The sequence below is a fragment of the Lycorma delicatula genome, chromosome 3 (genome assembly GCF_047948215.1).
Source record: "Lycorma delicatula isolate Av1 chromosome 3, ASM4794821v1, whole genome shotgun sequence".
Lineage (NCBI taxonomy): Eukaryota > Metazoa > Arthropoda > Insecta > Hemiptera > Fulgoridae > Lycorma > Lycorma delicatula.
In genome coordinates, this window is record NC_134457.1 from 222,606,595 (window position 1) to 222,626,726 (window position 20,132).

Consider the following 20,132-nt stretch of genomic DNA (forward strand, 5'->3'; position numbering starts at 1 on the left):
AACAATCTAAACTATTTATATTTTATTTTCTAAACTATTTACACTAGGGTTGAGTACTTTCAGTCGGCAATCAAATTTAATATGGCACTGAATTTTTTTAATGGTTTTGTCAGTCATAGTGATTTTTGGGATGTCCTGAGTATTCAACATCTTGAATGGAATATATACGACCATGTTTAAATTCAGCAGCCCACTTTTCTACAGTCAAAAATGAAAGGGAATAATCTTTTTAAGCGGAAGCTAACTCTTCTTTTAAAACAAAGTACTTTACATCAGCTTGAACTTCAACTTTAACTATGTTATCATTGTCATTGTCATTGTTGATAATATGCATACATTATTAAAATATTCTATCAAGCAGCATGTATGCTATGTAAACTTCTATATTAAGATTTCATACAACACCAATTTTGACTGTAAGTATGAAACTTTCTTATTTTATAAGTAAAATTTAATAGATTGCTTTACTTTATAACTTTTAATTATACAAGGAAGAGGTAATGTCTACATACTTACTTAAGGTACTATATTATAAAAAACAATATCAGCAAAATAAGTTTTTTTATAATGAAATGTATAAAAGAAAAAAATCTTCTTCCATCACACTTACTTTTCTTTTTCTCTAATTTCCTCCCGTTCTTGTCTTCTTTTTTGTATATATTCGACAGCTGAATTTACACAACCATTAGTAGCTCGTACACCAATTCTGGCTTCAGCTGGAGTAAAACCTAAGAAAAATATGAAATATTAAGTAATAGATTATTAGTATAAGTAACTTCTATTATGTGGGGGCTTGTTTTTAATACAAGGGACTCGATCAAAACTATTCTGTTCAATGAGATTGAAAAGCTGATAATTCCACAACGTATGAAACATTTCACAGACCAACTTCTGATATTTGATAGTTGTAGAGTAGATATAAAAAAAATGTAACAGCCCAAGCTGCATTTAACAAATCAGTTTTATAGATAACTGTTGTTAAACAATGTTGGGTGCAGTTTCTCATGTTGTTATTTACTTGTTGTTGAGTTTACACATGTTGGTATTTACTAATTGGATCATGCCGTGACATTTTGACTGAAAAATTGAACGTGCATTGAGTTACAGCAAAGTTTGTTCCTCATTTGATGACCAAACAGCAGAAAAAACATCAAGTGGACGTTTGTCGGCAACTTCTTGAAGAACCCGATGATGATGTAACATTCATGCAAAGGATCATAATGGGAGATGAAAGTTGGTTATGGCTATGACATTGAAACAAAAGTTCAATCGTTAAAAAATCACACCTTACAAAAACTGCTACCAGCACTTAAACACGTTGCACTGAAATAACAATAACACGAAAACTAAATGAGAAATAAACAATCCAAGAACATGTGCTTACAGAGGAGATTATGTGAAACACAATGCTGCCAACCACATGTCACTAAATATCTCCACTGGGGCATGTAATTAAAAACGTTTGTTTATTTTCTGAGTAGACCTCATATGAAGCATACACAAAGAAAAGAAAAATGCAGGAAGCATTTGAAGAATGAACATGGAAGAGATTGGAGAAGATTAAAGGACAGACTAAATGAAAAATGAAATTATGGGAAGAGTAAACAAGAATAGAACATAATAAAAACAATTAAAAATAGTAAAGCTGACTGTAATGTCTCATGAAAGGAGAATTGCTTAAAATAGTATTAGAAGGATCAGCAGTTTTATAAAAGAGAGGCTATAAAAGTAAAAAATTGTAGAAAGTCTAATGGAAATGGGAGCTCTTGGGATTGTAAGTTTAGTACGAAACAGATGAGAATGGAGATGAACATGTTGCAAGGAACGTGGCTCAAGGTTCATCATATAAAAATGATGTGAACATATCATGCATCATCTACATCAGTTTATTATAATATTTAATTATATTAATCTTATCAACAAAGATAAGGAATACTGATTATACATCAGATACATTTTACTGTAGATTTACAAATTTTTCAAACCTAAACAAATAAATATTAATTTTCAGTATTATTGATTTCACTGCGGAACTAGTATAGAAATCCATTAACAAATTGCAAATGGTATATAATCCAAATTAATATATAACTTCATGTAGTCATAATATTTCGATAATATTTTGTCCATAATGTAATAGCGGGGTTTCAAATAGTCATCGTTTTGGAATAACCATGATAAAGTCATGAAGTATACATAAAAATATTCTTTCAAGAATCTATGAGTCACAGGGCAACTCCTTTAGTTGTCCTGCAGATAGCAAGACAGTATTCATTTTATTGCAATAAAGACAGAGAATGTCTAGTGATCCATTCTTTTAAATGGCTCAAATTTCAAATTTGAACAGGAAATACTTGTTATTTGCGTAAATGAAGTCGACGATTCAAATGTATCACCTTTGGAGCTGAAATGTTATTACTCTGATCAGAAGATCCAGGCAAAGAACACACAGATGTATCACAACTACCGTTCTCACAACTGTTGATCAAAGATTTAGTCTGTAGAGTCAAAGTACCACCGGGAGATAAAAAAGCTTTCAGTAAAGGCTGAGAATTCCTTATCTTAATTGTTTCATTACACTGCTTTGCTTTATTGTGCAAAGTCACAATAGCCTTTCAGCCTATATTACCATGTCCAAAAAGTTTTTTTACACACATCACAAAAAGCATGTATCTCTCTTCTCAACAAACTGAATTTTGGTTGTAAGTTTATATCTAACCGCTGATCATTAAACGGCCTTTTTTATGCTATTTAAAAGCAATTAATTACTAAAAATACAAAAAAAGAAATTCATGGTGGTTTTAGAGAAATTTCCAAAAACAGTTAACAACCTTTAAATTTTTCAATGGTAACCTTTTGTTAAAATGTCACCGGTGAATAAATTAACTGCAATTAGAAATATACCTCCTTTAATATAAAATAATAATTGGGGGAATGTAAGTAAGAACAGGACATGTTAATGGCTGCTTGAAGCACGTAGTTGCAAAGTGCTGGGTGATGGAGGTTATTTTAGGTCATATTATGCAGAATTGTAATCTCTTGAAATCACTTTTCATTAATACATATAGAATGGTGCAAAATTTAAAAATAAACCATAACATGAAGAACACATCGTCCTACATTATGAGTTAAATCTTATGGTTTATGAGTATGTCAATACTCATAAACCGTAAGATACATTTAACGATTGTTTCCCAGATTCTATATTACATTTCATTAAATTTTTTTTTTTTTTTAAATATACTTTTTCGTATATATAATTTAAAATCCGGAGGTAAAATAGTCCCCCGTTCGGATCTCCGGGTGGGGACTACTAAGGAAGGGGTCACCAGAAAATTAAAAAATAACATTCTACGAGTCGGAGCGTGGAATGTTAGAAGCTTAAAAAAGGTTGGTAGGCTAGAAAATTTAAAAAGGGAAATGGGTAGGACAAATTTGGATATAGTAGGAATTAGTGAGGTTCGGTGGGAAGAGGAAGGCGACTTTTGGTCAGGTGATTTTAGAGTAATTAACTCAGCGTCAAATAATGGGCAGGCAGGAGTAGGTTTCGTGATGAACAAGAAGATAGGGAGGAGAGTGGAGTATTTCAAAACGCATAGCGATAGAATCATTGTAATAAGGATAAAATCAAAACCTAAACCGACAACGATTGTTAACGTCTATATGCCTGCAAGCGCCCATGATGATGATGAGGTAGAGTGTGTATACGAAGAGATTGATGAAGCAATTAAACACGTAAAAGGAGATGAAAATTTAATAATAGTTGGAGATTGGAATGCAAACATTGGAAAAGGCAAGGAAGGAAATATAGTGGGTGAATACGGGCTGGGCAAAAGGAATGAAAGAGGGGACCGACTTATAGAATTTTGCACGAAGTATAATTTAGTAATTGCCAACACCCGATTTAAAAATCATAATAGAAGAATATACACTTGGAAAAAGCCAGGCGATACTGGAAGGTATCAGATAGATTATATCATGGTTAAGCAAAGATTTAGAAATCAACTCGTTGACTGCAAAACTTACCCTGGAGCAGACATTGATAGCGACCATAATTTGGTGATTATGAAATGTAGATTGGGGTTTAAAAACCTGAAGAAAAGGTGTCAGATGAATCAGTGGAATTTAGAGAAGCTTGAGGAAGAGGAGGTAAAGAAGATTTTTGAGGAGGACATCGCAAGAGGTCTGAGTAAAAAAGATACGGTAGAAAATGTAGAAGAAGAATGGGAGAATGTGAAAAAGGAAATTCTTAAATCAGCAGAAGCAAACTTAGGCGGAATAAAGAGAACTAGTAGAAAACCTTGGGTTTCAGACGATATATTGCAGCTGATGGATGAACGTAGAGAATATAAGAATGATAGTGATGAAGAAAGTAAAAGGAACTATCGGCAATTAAGAAGTGCTATAAACAGGACGTGCAAACTGGTAAAAGAAGAGTGGATTAAAGAAAAGTGTTCAGAAGTGGAAAGAGAAATGAACATTGGTAAAATTGACGGAGCATACAGGAAAGTTAAGGAAAATTTTGGGGCACATAAATTAAAATCTAATAATGTGTTAAACAAAGATGGTACACCAATATATAATACGAAAGGTAAAGTCGATAGATGGGTAGAATATATTGAAGAGTTATACGGAGGAAATGAATTAGAAAATGGTGTTAGAGGAAGAAGAGGAAGTTGAGGAGGATGAAATGGGAGAAACAATACTGAGATCTGAATTTAAGAGAGCATTAAAAGATTTAAATGGCAGAAAGGCTCCTGGCATAGACGGAATACCTGTAGAATTACTGCGCAGTGCAGGTGAGGAAGCGATTGATAGATTATACAAACTGGTGTGTAATATTTATGAAAATGGGGAATTTCCATCAGACTTCAAAAAAAGTGTTATAGTTATGATACCAAAGAAAGCAGGGGCAGATAAATGTGAAGAATACAGAACAATTAGTTTAACTAGTCACGCATCAAAAATCTTAACTAGAATTTTATACAGAAGAATTGAGAGGAGAGTGGAAGAAGTGTTAGGAGAAGACCAATTTGGTTTCAGGAAAAGTATAGGGACAAGGGAAGCAATTTTAGGCCTCAGATTAATAGTAGAAGGAAGATTAAAGAAAAACAAACCAACATAGTTGGCGTTTATAGACCTAGAAAAGGCTTTCGATAACGTAGATTGGAATAAAATGTTCAGCATTTTAAAAAAATTAGGGTTCAAATACAGAGATAGAAGAACAATTGCTAACATGTACAGGAACCAAACAGCAAAAATAACAATTGAAGAACATAAGAAAGAAGCCCTAATAAAAAAGGGAGTCCGACAAGGATGTTCCCTATCTCCGTTACTTTTTAATCTTTACATGGAACTAGCAGTTAATGATGTTAAAGAACAATTTAGATTCGGAGTAACAGTACAAGGTGAAAAGATAAAGATGCTACGTTTTGCTGATGATATAGTAATTCTAGCCGAGAGTAAAAAGGATTTAGAAGAAACAATGAACGGCATAGATGAAGTCCTACGCAAGAACTATCGCATGAAAATAAACAAGAACAATACAAAAGTAATGAAATGTAGTAGAAATAACAAAGATGGACCGCTGAATGTGAAAATAGGAGGAGAAAAGATTATGGAGGTAGAAGAATTTTGTTATTTGGGAAGTAAAATTACTAAAGATGGACGAAGCAGGAGCGATATAAAATGCCGAATAGCACAAGCTAAACGAGCCTTCAGTAAGAAATATAATTTGTTTACATCAAAAATTAATTTAAATGTCAGGAAAAGATTTTTGAAAGTGTATGTTTGGAGTGTCGCTTTATATGGAAGTGAAACTTGGACGATCGGAGTATCTGAGAAGAAAAGATTAGAAGCTTTTGAAATGCGGTGCTGTAGGAGAATGTTAAAAATCAGATGGGTGGATAAAGTGACAAATGAAGAGGTATTGCGGCAAATAGATGAAGAAAGAAGCATTTGGAAAAATATAGCTAAAAGAAGACAGACTTATAGGCCACATACTAAGGCATCCTGGAATAGTCGCTTTAATATTGGAAGGACAGGTAGAAGGAAAAAATTGTGTAGGCAGGCCACGTTTGGAATATGTAAAACAAATTGTTAGGGATGTAGGATGTAGAGGGTATACTGAAATGAAACGACTAGCACTAGATAGGGAATCTTGGAGAGCTGCATCAAACCAGTCAAATGACTGAAGACAAAAAAAAAAAAAAAAAAAAATAATTTTAAATATTTTAAATAATCATGGTGACCAAAGTTTTATTAATCCTGATTTTACAGAACTATCTTATAAAATCGTTTTTTTCAATTTCTTAGTTTAATTAACAAAGAATAAATGTAACAGATAAATAAATAATTATTATTAAAAAAATGTCTTGCGTACCAAATTCAACAAGTTCACAAAGGCTTGTGTCATCAACTTTAAGTAAAGCTAATTCATGCTGTGTTTCTTCAAGAATTTTTCTAGCTTCAGAATGTTTATTTTGATGAAATAAAACGATACCTTGAAGTAAATGTAATCTCATTAGAAGTGCTGACTCATTTCTTAAAAAAAAAAAAAAAAAAAATATTTAAATAAATATAATTACAAATAGCATGAGAAAATGTTAAAAGATTTTCCAGCAGATAAATTTAATCAGCTAGGAAATTTTGACAGGTGAATGAAACCGTTCTGAAAATTTTAATTACAAAATATAAAAATGGGTAAATACATCTTAATAAATGATTAAAAAATGTAGTTTGCTTAAAAACTGCTATAGGTCTTGTTAAATTTTACATTAGGAAAAAGATATTATATTTTTCCCTTTACGTCATTAATACAAATTCCATAAACAATTTAAATTCCCTGTACACTATTTTTGCAGAAAAATTACACAATGATGTAACAGGGATGATAAAATTTCATGATTATGTTTCTTAGTTGATTATAAAACTAAACAAAATTAGTGAAACTAAATAAGGTTTTTATTTTAAAGGTGAATAAATATATAGTTAGAATCTTGCAATTTTATGTTCCATGCTAACTGTCTACTTAAATAAAAATAATATTTTCAAAACTTATAAATATTTATAAATAACAGGATAACCCCAGTAAAAAAATGTTGATTCATATTTTATAATTATGATAATGTACTACTATGCCAGTTTTGAGATTGAATTGTATCAAATATCAGCTCCCTGGCAAATCATTAAGTTACAATAACTAATATAAGTGTAAGTTAAATGAGAATAAAAGAAAATATACAAAAAAAAAAAATACCCCGTAAATCATAAACTTAATAGAAATTTTTCCCAGTATATAAATTCTTGCTTCAAAAAAGTTTTATAAGGATAAAACCATAGTATGTAGTGAAGTTAAAATAGGATTTGCAAAATAAAAAAAAAAAATTATTTTAACCATCTTTTTTTTCCAATCCGATTCAAAACTGAATAAAAAAGTAAGATGCTAATAAACAGCAGAATTAATAATGCATGTAGTGAATTGAAGAGATTTAGCTGCAGAATGAAAATGAATAAAAGTTAAAATTAAAATGTTAAAGTTAAAGTTAAAATTAGAGTACAAATGAGGTTGTCAATTTTAACTGATTGTGAAAAATCCAATCAATGCCAAAAATAATTTTACAGTATGCAACATTATAACCACTGTTAGTACGGACACTGAATATAAATTAACCGATGACTTTTGATTAGTTACTTTCGCTATATTTATAGTTTTTTTCCAGTTATTTTACTGTAATATTTGCAATAAATATTCAATGAAATTAATAACTGCAAAGTATGATGTTCAAAGTGTACCTGCTAGGCAATAACTTGGTAAGTAATGTCCCTAATCAACACTCTTCCAATGATTATACTGACTATCATTTAATGTAGGTGCTGATTTTAAAACAGAATGATTTATGAAAAATTATAAATGCTGTTTTGCCTAACAGCAAGAACAACAAAAGTTACTGCTGGAATATTCTGTAAAAATTGGAAAAAATACATAGATGAATTATGAAAAGGTTAAGTAGAAATAGAATACTACTTTGTTTTTGCTTGACCAATGAAGTAAGCATTTACAAATTCAACACTGCTGTGCGTAATCCTGAAACTAACCAATTAGTAAAAAAAAAAAGATTCTGATGTATGCATGAGTTATCAGAATACACTAATAAAGTTTACTCTGATGGGAAAAAAGCAGTTTGTTCAGTGGTCATGCAATAAACCTAATTGCTGAAGTAATTATGACGAAAAAGTCTCCTAAAAAGATGAAAGTGAACAAATCTGACAATAGTCTGTATTCTAAAATGCAGAATAATTAGTCTTACTCTTTATTTTATTTAATTTTGACAAAATACATCTCTATTTACGACAAGTGACTGGTAAACCAATGTTGTAAAAAAAATATGGGGGAAACTTTATTAAAATTTACAAATAAAAAATTACTTTTAACATTTTATCATAAATGACACTACTTTAAGGGAAGAATTAAAAAAAGTTCTGTTATTTTCATAGACTATCCTAGAATTGTTTTTTCTCTAAAACAAAAGAGAAATTAACAAAATAAAAGAAAAAAAACATAATATTTTTTTTTAAAAATTATGACAAAATTTTTCAGGTATATTTTATTCTGCCATGGATTTAAGAGAACTTAAAAGAGTTTGGCCAAAACATTCAATGATCTGAAGAATGTGGGTTTCAAAATAGTTGGCCTCCATCCTAAAAATAATAGTTATAACTGGTTATCTATCCTTCATATGGGCAAAATTTTACTTTGCTCGGTTTTTAGTGTTACCCAACAAACACCAATAGATATGACCACACTTCATTTCTAATTTCTTAATTGATTTTATTTTTTTTTTGTTTTTTAGTCAAGTAACTGGAAGCAGATGCAGCCAGTTGTGTTACACATACAATAACAGTGGCTGTGTTGGTTAAATCACCACATCGTACACAATCGCACCTCTTAAAAACTGGAAATTCTAAAAAACCTGAAAGTGATTTTTAGATATTTATCTTAAGAGTATTTGCAAGACCCGGTCTAGTGAATATCTTGTTTAGTATAGTTGGAAATGAGAAAAATTTGCAAGAATTGTCAAAACTTTTTTCACTTTTCGTTACTACTTCAAGATTGAATTTTGTAAAATCTAGAATTGGATTTTAGATATTTACATAAAATTTACACACAAAAAATCTGGTTGATTTCTTCATTTGTTACCAAGAAAGTACAATAAAAAAAAAAGGCTCTTCAAAAATAAATTTTAAATCCATTTTAACCCTTTAACATGGAGATTAAAAAATCTAAAAATTAGCTTTAAAACATTCACATGAAGATTAGACACACTAAAAATCAAGTTGTTATCATTTGTTACTGAAAATTAAAAAAAAAAATTGTAAATTTCATTGATACTCCATTTCAACCCTTTAAACTTGGAATTTAAAAAAATCAATATACAAATTTTCATTAATTTATCTTCAGTAGTTTTTACTAGGTGTTAATGAATCAGCCAGTTAGGACAAGTTGCTTTATAGTTACAGAAGATATAAATATTCAATATTTATACAAATATTTACTACAAAAATATTGGTATGTTTATAAAAACACAGGTTATTTAAAAAAAAACAAAATTTTATTTGATGATCCAGGTCAATTGTTGAATCAGAATCTCTTAGAAAAAAAAACATTTTATTTCAAAATTTAACCGATTATATTTGGCATTTAAATCACCTCTTTGGTGGACATACTTTTTATGATTAAATTAATGATAAGCCTCAGAAATATTTTTTCTCTACAGAATAATTTAAAACATTAATATAAGCAGGTTTAAAAAAATCCTAAGTTTTTAAAGCTAAATCAAATAAATATTAAAAACAAGAGGGCTGACTACCAGAAAAATTAACATTTCTAAACTGTTTTTGAAAAAAATTACCAAGAGGAAAATGCAGACAATCTATAAAAAAAGATAAGTGCACTTTTTAACTGCTTAATAATCATCATCAATAATAAAGTTTTCAGAAACTATTGCACTGACACAACTTATACATTACTTCCTTTCACACGTCACTACAATTATAGATAAGGAGTTTCCTTAGGAAATCCTGAGTATGTTTCATGCTTCTAAACTTTAATTTCTGAGTAAAAAACATATATATATGCTGCCTATTGTCATCTTTAAGAAGTATACATTTCTTGCTAGAGGGTATTTGATATCACTCCTCAAACCCTTATTTTATAATTTATTTTTTATTTCCTTGTACGAAGTAAAGGAAGTATTGTGATTGCAAAAAATTTCAGTTTTCAGAATTCAACAAAAATATCCATTTTGATCATCCCTGAATCCATTTTGACTAGTTTTGGCATGATGTCTGTACATACATATGTATTTCGCATAACTCAAAAATGATTAGCTGTATGATGTTGAAATTTTGGATTTAGGTCTGTAGTAACATCTAGTTGTGCACCCCTCCCCTTTTGATTGCAATTGACTGAAAGTGTCCAAAAAAGCCCAAAATCCCAAAAAAAAATTGGATTTTGGGGTTATTTCCATTGGTTCCAGAGTTATAGTCAAATTAAATTTTAATTAATGAAATATTTGGATCTTAAAAGGGGAAGGCACATCAGTTTGAATCAGACTTCATCTCCAATTTTTTAACTTTTTATTTTAATTTAAATATATTGATTTATTAATAATTATTAATATCTGATCGTAAAAAAAAATATAATAAATAATAATTCAATAATAACAATAAAAAAAAGACAAGTTATTAATGAAATAAAATTTTATGCATTTTTCATTTAAAAAAATGTATATATGTAATTTAGTAGGCATACAAGGAAGTCATGTGGTGTCTAGATCAATTTTTTTTCAGTCGGATATGTACAAAGATATCTCTCAACCCTATTCCAGTGACTTCCATTTCCAATCTGGGAGTTACACAATAATTGTAATCGGCGACTATAATACAATTTGGATGAGGCTGGGTTTCCTTCATCTACTTAAGTATACCTTTATGAAATAATCATTGAATAGATAGAATGATCTACCTTGTTCTAGTATTAAACTAATCAACTTACCAGAACTTCCTTTTAAAGCTACAACTCTTTCCAAGTTAGGTCCATAACTATATCTGAATTTTGATTCGCATATTTTCAATCTTTCTTCAGCGTCTGGTAACTGGGTAACATTTTTCAAACAAAGATAACACCATGCAATATCCAAATTAAGTAATGCATAATTATCAACAGAATTCAGCAGCTGAGAATTACAAGAACTGTAAAATAAATATACATAATTATAAACAGTTTATTTTTGTTTTTTATATAACATTTAATAAACAATAAATATTTATATAATATTCTGTCCATTTACTATATTTACTAGAATATTACTACTAATTATTATTTAGTTAATAAATGACAACCAACCTAAATTCCTTAACTGCTTCGAGTAGAAATATGAGTGCAAGAGCAAATTCATCCTTTTTAAGAGCAGCTTTTCCTTTTTCATGTAGTGCCATTGCTGATAACAAAGCTTTTTTCTCTTTATGTGGAAGAACAAGAGTTTTACCAACCTGGTCAGTTATCTGTTACAAATTAATAAAAACAATAAAGAAAATTTTTATTTATTATTAAATTTTATAATACTTTTATTAACAACCTATTACTTTATATAAATACAATTTACTATGGAGAGTACAGTAGTTCTTTCATTTAGTAATAGAAATAAAATTAGAATTACATCTTTTATAACAGAATGGAACATGAAGTTCTCCCAGGACTTTCATAACCTATTCTATTATATAAATAAAAATGTAAATGTTACTTTGTTCAAAATTTTCAATCTCCGAAAGTTCTTCACCGATTGCTTTGAAATTTTGACACACTGCATTCGAATATGTGCGTGTTTTTATATACCTAAGATGTCACACCTGAGACAGGTAAAAACATACTTTTTTTGAAAAACATTGCTATCTGTTGGATGTAAAAGCAATACACACGATACCTACTATATTTTACGATTCCATTTCAATGTTTCTGATATGTGTGTGCTATAGACTAAAAAACTACTGGAACAATTTATGGGTGGGGAAAAGTGAGAAAGGCAAAAATTGGAAACAGGAAAAATTGAAAAAGATAAAAGAAAAGAAGGGGAAAATTGAAAAGGAAAAAATGGGAAAAGAAAACAGAAAGGGGAAGGGAGACAAAAGAAAAGGGGAAAGGAAAACAAGGAGAATATAAATGGGGGAAGGAATGGGCAGAAAAGAGGGGAAATGGGAGAAAGTGAAAGGGAATATGGTAAAAATGAAAATAGGTAAAATGGAAAATGGGAAAAGGAAAGGGAAAAAGGGGAAGGTTATATTTTGTGAAGTTCTGTAATGTTCATTTTGTTTTATTGTTTTAATGTTCATGTTTTATCAGACTTTCAATTGTGTACATTTAATCTATATATACGAGGTGCGACAATAAAGTAATGAGAATGATGTGAAAAAAATGTTGCTTACTGTTTTAGTCATGTTTAGTGTTGTCTCCTTCAAAGTAGTTTCCTTCTGATTGCACATACTTATTCCAGCGCTTCTGCCATTGATGGTAACATTTGTGGAACTCATCTTCTGTAATATCCTCCAAGACCCTCATCACAGCTTTTTGGACATCTTGTGTTGTTTGAAAATGGTGTCCCTTGACCGCCATTTTGACTCTTAGAAATAGAAAAAAGTCGCACAGAGCGATATCTGGTGAATAAGGTGGCGTGGTAGTACTGAAATTAGTTTTGAGGTTAAAAACTGCTGTACTGACAGAGCAGTATGGGATGGCGCATTATCGTGATGCAGAATCCAATTATCAGCAATGTTGGCACGGACGCGAAGAACTAAAATTTCTTTGTAGATTATCGGTTAACTGTTTGTTCAGGAGGCACCCGCTCTTTATGAACAATTCCCTTGGAATCGAAGAAGCACACAAGCATGCGTTTCACTTTTAACTTTGAAATGCGAGCTTTTTTTGGTCTGGGTGATCCCTTTGAGCACCATCGCAAACTTTGGCGTTTTGTTTCTGGATCGTATTGAAAAACCCAACAATCATCACCAGTGATAACACGGCTCAACAAATCTGAATTGATTTCCGTTTGCTCTAACAGATCGGCTGCCACATTTTTCCGTGTTTCTCGCTGTTGTTGTATGACTTTTTGGGGACCATTTTTGCACAAATCTTTCTCATACCAAGATCTTCAGTTAATATTAGACGAACCGTTTCTCGATTGATGTTGAGTTCTTCTGCGATCATTTTCACGGATAATCTTCGATCAGATCGTACGATTTCACGCACCCTGGTCAAGTTGACATCTGTCCGTGAAGTTGATGGTCGTCCACTGCGGTCTTCATCTTCAACATTCGTTCTGCCTTCACTAAAAATTTTATGCCACCGAAAAACTTGAGCTCTTGACATAACCTCCTCTCCGAAAGCCTTCTGAAGCTTATCATAAGTTGTCGTCGTGTTTTCACTCGATTTAACGCAAAAAGAAATGGCATACCGTTGCGCAATATTTTGCGGTTTCATTTCTGTGACGAGAGACACAAACACGTGTTCATTTATTACAGCACAACTCACGACTGAGCAGTTGCATCAATGTGCCGCTTGGACTAGAAGTAGCTTATAGACCAAGGTCAAAGATCAGTCTCATTACTTTATTGTCGCACCTCGTATATATTCAGTTATACCCTGATGAAATGAGGTCATACTGAGATTTTTAAGATGTTAATTAAGTGGCAGAATTAGTGATTTCTTATCGGTTTTTGACTGGAAAAATTGAATAAAATAGGTCCTAGAAGAGTAATAGTAGAAACTACTGCACTGTATATGCAGTAGTTTTTGAGAAATCTACGGTGAATACCAATAAATTGGGGTAAAACCCTGTTTTTTATACTTGGCGTATAACTTTTTTAAATGGATAATAAACACATAAAACTTTTAAGAAAAACTTGTTGAGAATTTCATTCTGAATAAAATATTGTAAAATAAGTTGAATAAAACAAAAAAAGGTAGAAAAATTCAAATTTTATTTAGAAATAGTTCACTAGACCAATGTGGATTATACATACAAGTTTACAGTAAATGTTCAAAAATAAAACACACCATTTTCAACACGATTCCTGGCACGCTTTTGTATCGATTTTTAGTTGTTCAGGACTGCCCTTAAGTTGTTCAGTGGCATCCATAATGTGGACAATTAATTCCTCACGAGAACGTATTTTTGTTTTGTATATAATATTTTTCATCCATTCCCAGACACAAAAATCTAAAGGTGTCAGATCAGGTGATCTTGGCGACTAGGAACATGGACTTCTATGACAATTCAATTTCTCAGGGAAATGATGATTTAGGTGAGTGGAAATGGCAGAAGAGAAGTGAAGTGGCTCAGCGCTAGAGAAACATCTTGTCGACGCCATTTAGACCGTCCTTTAGACCGTCCGGCCACCCCCCCCCCCCCCCCGGGTGGTGCCTATGCCTTCTGCATCGGCGTATTTTTTTCGGAAGACCGAGAATTCGGCCGAAACGAAAATTGACGAATTCGAGTATATGTCAGCCAGCATCGAAGCTATTCGACCGGGACCGACGCCATTTAGACCGTACGGCCGCCCCGGTGATGCCTATGCCCTCTGTATCGGCGTATTTTTTTTCGGAAAACCGAGAATTCGGCCGAAACGAAAATTGACGTAAACGAGTATATGTCAGCCAGGATCGAAGCTATTCGACCGGGGACCGACGCCATTTAGACCGTACGGCCCCCCCGGTGATGCCTATGCCCTCTGTATCGGCGTATATTTTTCGGAAAACCGAGAATTCGGCCGAAACGAAAATTGACGTAATCGAGTATATGTCAGCCAGGATCGAAGCTATTCGACCGGGACCGAAGCCATATCGACCGTCCGGCCCCCCCGATGATGCCTATGCCCTCTGTATCGGCGTATTTTTTTCGGAAAACCAAGAATTCGGCCAAAACGAAAATTGACGTAAACAAGTATATGTAAGCCAGGATCGAAGCTATTCGACCGGGACCGACGCCATTTAGACCGTACGGCCGCCCCGGTGATGCCTATGCCCTCTGCATCGGCGTATTTTTTTCGGAAGACCGAAAATTCGGCCGAAACGAAAATTGACGTAAACGAGTATATGTCAGCCAGGATCGAAGCTATTCGACCGGGACCGACGCCATTTAGACCGTACGGCCGCCCCGGTGATGCCTATGCCCTCTGCATCGGCGTATTTTTTTCGGAAGACCGAGAATTCGGCCTTTCTTCGATTTTTGCGGCAAAATTTTTAAAATATGGCATATATTTTACAAATACTTGCGCTCACGTAAGTACTGAAATTATTATAAAGCGGTGTCATTATGTTTACAAAATTTTGAAAAATGAACCCTCAACCCCCCGCCCCCGCACACCCACTCCACATCGGAGGTGTTGATCCAAAACTTCTACCAATAAATTCTCTAACATACGAATCTCTATACAAAATTTCATCAAACTCTATTTATCCATTCAAAAATTATTAAGCTTCCGACACGCCAACAGACGCACTGATATACGTATGAACATTACGCCCCTCCCCGCAACAGTTAATTAGGTTTTCTGGGGTTCCTGGGTGATGAAACGTAAAGAAATGTGAAATAACCCATACCACATTTTTTGACTTATTACCATAATTTCTTTCTTCACCACAGCTTTAGAGCAGTGGTCTCGAAAGTGGTGTACGCGTACTCAGTTCCGGGGGGTATGCAAAGTAATAGTTGGGGATACAACAAATAAGTAGTATAAATAATTTGATTTTTGACTATATACACACGTGGACGCGCGCGCGCACACACACACACACACACATAAACACGCGCAACATACACATCATGAAATACAGACAAAAAAGTGTACATCTTACTGTTACAATAAAAAAAACCTTTAAATATTAACAAACAAAAAAAAATAGAAGAGTTGAAATTATGAAATATATATATATATATATATATATATATCAATAAACGTACCTTATTTAACTACACGTACTTCGTTGTATATCCAGCGATGACTAACTAGACCGAGTCGGCTGTTTGTTACATTCGTTCCCTTCCGCGTACAATCGGTCATCTTCGTTCTTAACTATACAACTGTTGACTCATCTTGTTAGCCGAGTTCCAGATGTACATAACAAATTGTTTTTATTACTTTATTTCAAGAGAAGGAAAATAAAATTATATTTTTAAATTAATAAATCTTTTTTTCAAGAGGTCAAATAATTATTAAATTATTCAATAAAAATTAATTTTTGTAATATATTTAACTAAAAATTATTTATTTATTTATTATTATTATTATTTTGGAAAACAATTTTCATTTACCATATAAATAATATCTGTATCTGTAAAACATTGACTGTACCTAATCGATTGATTCATCATTAACGCCCAGTAAAAACTACTAAAGATAAATTATTGAAAATTTTAATTAATGCACGTTCTTCTTAGGAAGAGCACACTAAGAAATAATTTTTTGAAATTCAGAGTGTTTATGTTTCAAATGTAATAACAATGAAATTTACTTTTTTATAATTTCTTGGTAATAAATTAAGGTATCAACTTGATTTTTGATTCGTCTAATTTTCATATGAATATCTAAAAGCTAACATCTAGATTTTTCGAAATTACAAGTTTAAAGAGTTAAAATTGATTTTGAATTTTTTTCAAAAACGGCTGTTATTTTTTTTTTTAACTTTTTGGTAAGAGATGAAGATATCAACTTGAGTTTTGGAGTGCTTAATTTTCATGTACATATCTAAAAAAAAAGAAACAATTTCTAGATTTTTCAAAATTATTACACTTAACACTTATTACAAATTTTCCCCATTCCCGACTATACTAAACACGATATTCACTAGATTGGAGCTTGCAAATACTGTTCAGATAAATATCTAAAAACCATTTTCGGGTTTTTGAAAATTTTTGAAGGGTGAGACGATATATAACGCAACGGTTCAACCAACGTAGTTCTCGTAGGTTCAACGTAGTAATATAATTTCTTAGACGGAACCTCTTTCTGAGGTCCTCATATATTGTACGCTCTTCTATTAGATGCTTAATTGTAAGTGTTTTATTGCAAACACCGCACATCGGTCTCTCATCGCCGGTTAACAAATATGAATTTGTTAATCGCGTGTGACCGATTCTAAGTCTGGTCACAGCTACTTGTTCTCGGCGAGTCAACTTCACGTCGCTTTTCCATTTATATGGAGAAGTTTTCACCGAGTTTAATTTTGTATTTAAACTCCTCCACTCAGTATTCCACTTGTTCTTTTACTACGTTAGTTAGACAATTTTTAACGTCTGCCACTCTTACAGGAAATGCATCCAAATCATCGCAGACTGTTGCCTTTCTGGCTGCTTCGTCTGCGCTCTCATTACCTGTAACACCAGCATGCCCTGGAGTCCATACAAATATGCATCGCTGTCCTCGTTGATTTAAAACGTATAAAATGGACAGGATGTTTGAAATTAAGACATCCTTAATGGTTTTGTTCCGAATTGCAACAAGTGCACTTAGAGAATGGGAACAAATTAGCACTCTCTCTTCTAATTAAATAATTAATTTAATTATTTACTATATTTGAACTTGAACGGGAGTTTTTTTTTTATTATTTCAGCTGATTACTTTATTTTTTTTTTTCATTTCTTGATTCAATTGCATTCATTAATATAATATTAGCTTTGATTAATTACTTTTTTTACTTTTTTCATTTGTATAATTTCTGAATTGTTACTTTTTGAATTTGTAAGTCGCTGTCACTGCTTGTTAGCAATTTTAATTATTACTTTTATTATTTGTCGATTTTATAATTAATTTTAATTTTATTGTAATACGTATTAGTAATTTTTTTTTGTTATTCTTCGCCCGTCCATAAAAAAAAAGATTCTATGAACTTAAATGTAAATTATCGTAAATCTAATAATTAAGAAGCTAACTTAAGTTATGTTACATGTATATTGTTGAAATTGGGATGAAAAAATTAAATATTAATTAATAATTTCGAAAAATAATTATATCATCGGTGTACAGTAATGAATAAAAATAAAATATATTACTTGTTTACGATGCTTTCGTTTACTAAATAGTAGTTATTTCATATGTTTATTCTTTTTTAGGTACTGTAACGGGTACAATGATTCGACATCCGAAAAATTTCTGTATATCTTCGCGTTTCACATCCCGCAGACTCCAAAACCACCGTCAGCTCAAAAGTTTAAAATACATTTATACATGTTATATTTCAGTTTCTTGTGGACAGGATAACTGCCGCAATCACTTTCAAATTGTTTATTAAAAATAACTCGTCCCAAAATCTCAGTCGAATGGCCAAAATCGGACCGTGAGGGTGGAAGTGGGAAAACCTTTTTCGGGAAAGTTATATCGCTACAACTTTCTTATTAAGTAAAATATCGAATTCGTTTAAAGATCCTACTATTCTTTGGATAAGGGCTTAAAACTTATATAAATTTGATGTCAGCAACCGTCGGCCTAGGGGGTGGAAAAAATGGGGGTTCGAAGACAAAAAAGAATCATACCTCCCTTAATAGGCTGTGTCGAATCGGTTTAAAGTGGTCGTTAGTCCTCTAAACATTACCTAAAACTTTAACTGAAATAATTTTTGATATGACCAACCCTTACGGCAAGGCAGACCAAAATCTTGCTGCAATTGTAAAAAAAGGGGCTGTCGTATGCTAAACATGTGAAACTTTTTTTCACATGCATCCGTTGTCGTATCGAGTAAATTTGAAGTTTTTCTTAACTTTAAGGAGGAAGGAAATCTTTTTTTCTTTTTACTTAGCACCGGTGAAATCTACCTCCGCCTTCCGGCGTGCCGAAAGGGATTTTTTTTTTAATTCCTGGATTTAAATAAAGTTAAGGCAGTACGACTAGCAATATTAACTTGCACTGCTGCGGGATAATATTTTTCAAAGTTTACCTATATCTTAAAGGATAAACAGCGATTCTCAATAAGCCTGATTTTAAACAAAAATTTATTCACCTAAGCGGCAACATAGTAAGAGGAATTTTTATAAGGTTATACTTTTTGATTTTATTTACATTTCACATCCTAAGGAAGTCTCACGTTAAAGTTTAGTAATCGCAATAGTAAAATAATATTCTGATCGCGTGTAACTGACCACCGATCGTGATTTAATATAAAATTTCTAATGAAATTTATCTGTAATTTAAGCTATAAATGGAGCGATGAAAATCCCTCTCCGCCTACTTTATAATTACTAACAGTCAGTTACTTCTCGTGAGGGGCGTGAGGATCTCAAATAGAAAAATGAGATATAACAATCGATCACTCCATTTCAGTTATATTATTTCGACTTTTATAATTCCAGTTCGATCGGTACATTATACTTCATATACTAACTGAAATAAACAGCGTCCTTTAAAGAACTTATTTAATTTCCAACCGGAAAGAAAACATTCATTTAAATTTAAAAAAATCTATATTATTATTATCGTGTGAAATCTGTGACGCCAACTAGTGGATTACAAAAACACAACGTTCTACCAAAAAGAGACGTTTTTGAAATATCAGAAATGTTCCTATTAAAGATATTAATGCATATTTAGATGAAAAATAATGCGAGTATTACCAAACATCTTTATTGACGAGTAGTTAATTTAATTATGCAAATACTTTTCGATAACAAAGTTGACTGTAACACAAAAAACTCCAATAAAACCAAGGATCCACCATTCTTCATCGGTCATTAGACCGGTGTGCAACTCAAAGCTATATTAACAAAACAAACATTCGTAAATAAAAACCGTCTCGCAATCACGCGTAATACTCATATCCACATAAAGATTGTTTTTTTTAATTCTACTTGGTTCAATTTTTATTCCTATGTTTTTTTTTTGTTTTTTTATTTGTCTATTACTTAGCGATTTGTTCGAAATGAAAATTTTCGTGAAAATCAATCTGTAGAATCCGTGTTTGAAACATTTCCTGTTTTATTTACTGAAATTTTATTTTAACAAACTTCACCCTTAGCGGTTAAATAAAAAATAAAAAAATTACTCTTGAAAAGTTGTAAAAAGTTTCTTTAAAGTTTTCCTACGATTAT

At 31.8% G+C, this 20,132-nt stretch overlaps 1 protein-coding gene across 1 annotated transcript; it reads right to left on the reverse strand.

The window, feature by feature from the left end:
- Nucleotides 1-517: 517 nt before the first annotated feature.
- On the reverse strand, nucleotides 518-16,536 carry LOC142321101 (NEDD8 ultimate buster 1-like). The gene is made up of 5 exons (XM_075359098.1): nucleotides 16,017-16,536; nucleotides 11,408-11,565; nucleotides 11,057-11,253; nucleotides 6,383-6,543; nucleotides 518-728 (listed from the first exon to the last, which is right to left on the reverse strand). The coding sequence occupies exons 2-4, from the start codon at nucleotides 11,497-11,499 to the stop codon at nucleotides 6,524-6,526; spliced, it is 309 nt and encodes a 102-aa protein (XP_075215213.1). The 5' UTR covers nucleotides 11,500-11,565; nucleotides 16,017-16,536; the 3' UTR covers nucleotides 518-728; nucleotides 6,383-6,523.
- Between the last annotated feature and the right edge of the window lie 3,596 nt (nucleotides 16,537-20,132).

What these genes read in the sequence shown, in the direction of transcription:
- LOC142321101 (XM_075359098.1), bottom strand. Translation starts at nt 11,499, where the DNA reads ATGGCACTACATGAAAAAGGAAAAGCTGCTCTTAAAAAGGATGAATTT. An exon ending in GAAGCAGTTAAGGAATTTAG is followed by an intron (nt 11,254 to 11,407) that starts GTTGGTTGTCAT and finishes TTTATTTTACAG; the next exon opens with TTCTTGTAATTCTCAGCTGC. An exon ending in AGCTTTAAAAGGAAGTTCTG is followed by an intron (nt 6,544 to 11,056) that starts GTAAGTTGATTA and finishes TTTTTTTTTAAG; the next exon opens with AAATGAGTCAGCACTTCTAA.